The 2,500-nt window shown below is 51.0% G+C and overlaps 1 protein-coding gene across 1 annotated transcript in view; it reads right to left on the bottom strand.

The window, feature by feature from the left end:
* The window catches only part of rcan3 (regulator of calcineurin 3), a 78,329-nt gene that overhangs the window by 3,424 nt on the left and 72,405 nt on the right, over positions 1-2,500 (bottom strand). Inside the window, exon 3 of the mRNA XM_063224109.1 lies at positions 1,963-2,134. Within this exon, the coding sequence (XP_063080179.1) occupies positions 1,963-2,134 (172 nt within the window). The remainder of the gene's footprint in view (positions 1-1,962; positions 2,135-2,500) is intronic.

Here is a 2,500-nt window from a genome sequence, read left to right on the forward strand (position 1 = left end):
GAGCCCTGTGGATCTGCAGAGATTGGCGCAGATAAGCCTGGATAGCTAGATAGGTTTGCATTGGTATGCTAGCCGCCTGGTCCAGCCGGCTGCAGTGGCGCGGTGCGGTGCGGTGCGGTCGTCTCGATCAAGCAAAGCTGTCCTATACTAGTGAAGAGCTGTGATGTGATGGTGATACACACACACGCATGCACACACGCACGCACACACGCAGACACACACACACACGCACACGCAGACACATGCACTCACACATACACACACACACACACACACACACACACACACACACACACACACACACACACACACACACACACACACACACACACACACACACACACACACACACACACACACACACAGAGCATCGTCCTGCTTGAAGGACACATGTCTAAGAGACCTAAGACTCACCAGCGTCACTCAGCTCAGTTAGCGGATGCTCTGGCATACAGAACAGCAGCTCGGCACTGACCAAGGAAGGATTATTGCACGGGCCTACCGGGCCCAGGCCCAGGGGCCCAAGAGCCATGGGGGGCCCTGAAGCCCAAACCGCTGCGCTACAAAAACACTCTTCATTACTGGTCTATATTTATGTCCTCGGATTGTGTTAAACTTGCACTACTGTGTCTCACTGCCCCCCCCCCCCCCAATCCCCAACAACAAAGGCCCTGTAACATCTCTATAGCCCCCTCAAAACTCTTGAAACGTTGAGGCTCCGTGGAGGGGGTAGCCTTTCTCATTGTCTGGCCCAGGGGCCCATGGAGTCATCAACTGTCCCTGGCTCTGATGAAATCTCATCTAGTACTAAGCAACACTAGCCTACGCTGTTTAGTGGGGAGAAAAATATCACGCAGAAAAGAGAGATATCCTCCGCACTCCTGCACTTCACAATCCGGTGCGTCATGGGAAAGGACTAGTAGTTGCAGGGAAAGAAGCGAGTCACCAGAGCATCTTCAGATGTGGAAGGTTAATTGTTTCATTGGGCAAGTGACAAGACTACCAAGACTTGTCACGTCGAAACATTATAGTCTTGGCAATTAAACCTTCCACATCTGAAAATGGTCCAGTGACTCCCTTCTTTCCCTGGGGAAAAAATATGTTTGCATGCCGACTCGACGAGTTGGTCTAGTCCTGCTCTGAGTAAGATCATCCAGCCATGTGAAAAGGATGACAACCCAATCGACCAATCACAATGCAAGTTTTTTTGCCCTTTCAATCTTTGGGATCTGATTGGCAGGATGACGCTACGATGGTGGGGACAGCAGAAATGGTACGAAAGCTCGAGAAAAGAAGTTTCATTGGTCATAGCATTGGCCGTGCAGAGTGCAGGGCCTAATTGAACTATAATGACAACAGCTTGGTCCCACCCACAGCTCTCAGCTGTCTATGCTATGCTGTGCCACACTCCCATCCTCCACTTGTGCTTATGGCCTCGCCCCGCCTCCTGGCCCCACCTCCGTATAAAGTCACTTTTGGGGCACTGTTTTTCATTCACCATCCCAATTGTAAATGAGAAAATGACATTAGAAATGTGATTTTGAAAGATATTGAATTCATTTTCTGTCGTCAGTGACATCATCATGGGGTCACAAGCAGGAAAGCGAGCAAGGGAGGACGGAAGTCCGCAGATTGGAATCCACCCACTATCATTTTCATGTTAGCTTGCCAGGCTAAGGAAACACTGAATGCCTGGCCTGACATTCCAACGGCAAAACCGGACTTTTCAGCTCATAACCAAAGTTCTTCTGGTTAGAGTTACCTGACTTGGCGGCCATCTTGGCGACGCCTTCAGGGCGCTATCTAGATTGGTATGATGTGAACATGAGCCAGGGCCAGGGGTTCCATTAAATAGGGCCCATAGGGCCCAGAATTTGGTCCTACGCCCCTGCACATGCCACGCACGCACGCACGCACGCACGCACGCACGCACGCACACCCACCCTCCCACCCATGTCTTACCTGGCCCGAGTTTGGCGATGGCGCAGAGCAGGTCGTAGTTGATGACAGGCGTGGCGTCCTCGCTCTGTGTCCAGCCCACAGGGGGGGAGGCGGGGGGCGAGATCAGGAACTGCTTGACGGGGGCGGGGGGCGCCAGGAAGGACTTGTCCACCTCCTCACCCGAGTTCTGCACCTATGGGGGGGAGGGAGGGAATGAGAGAAAGAGAGAAAAAGACACATGCATTATTGACAGAGAAGAAAGAGAGAGAGAAAAAAAATACCGGCACTAAATTTGATCTGACTGGACGAGACACTCTCTACGCACGAGACTCGGACGGGACTTTCAATACGGACCACCGGTAAATCGCAATTGCCCCTGCACCTCTGTGTTATTTAATGGCGCATATGGACGGGAAAAGATCAGGTCTGTAATTTCCTCAATTTACAGACATTATTATCGGATTTGTCGTAATTTCACAACTTCCTGTTTCGTCTCGTAGAGTTCTTGGAGTTTTACTTGGTTATGGTTCAAAGTAAACAGAATAGGTCAACTACCTTG

The sequence above is a fragment of the Engraulis encrasicolus genome, chromosome 19 (genome assembly GCF_034702125.1).
Source record: "Engraulis encrasicolus isolate BLACKSEA-1 chromosome 19, IST_EnEncr_1.0, whole genome shotgun sequence".
Lineage (NCBI taxonomy): Eukaryota > Metazoa > Chordata > Actinopteri > Clupeiformes > Engraulidae > Engraulis > Engraulis encrasicolus.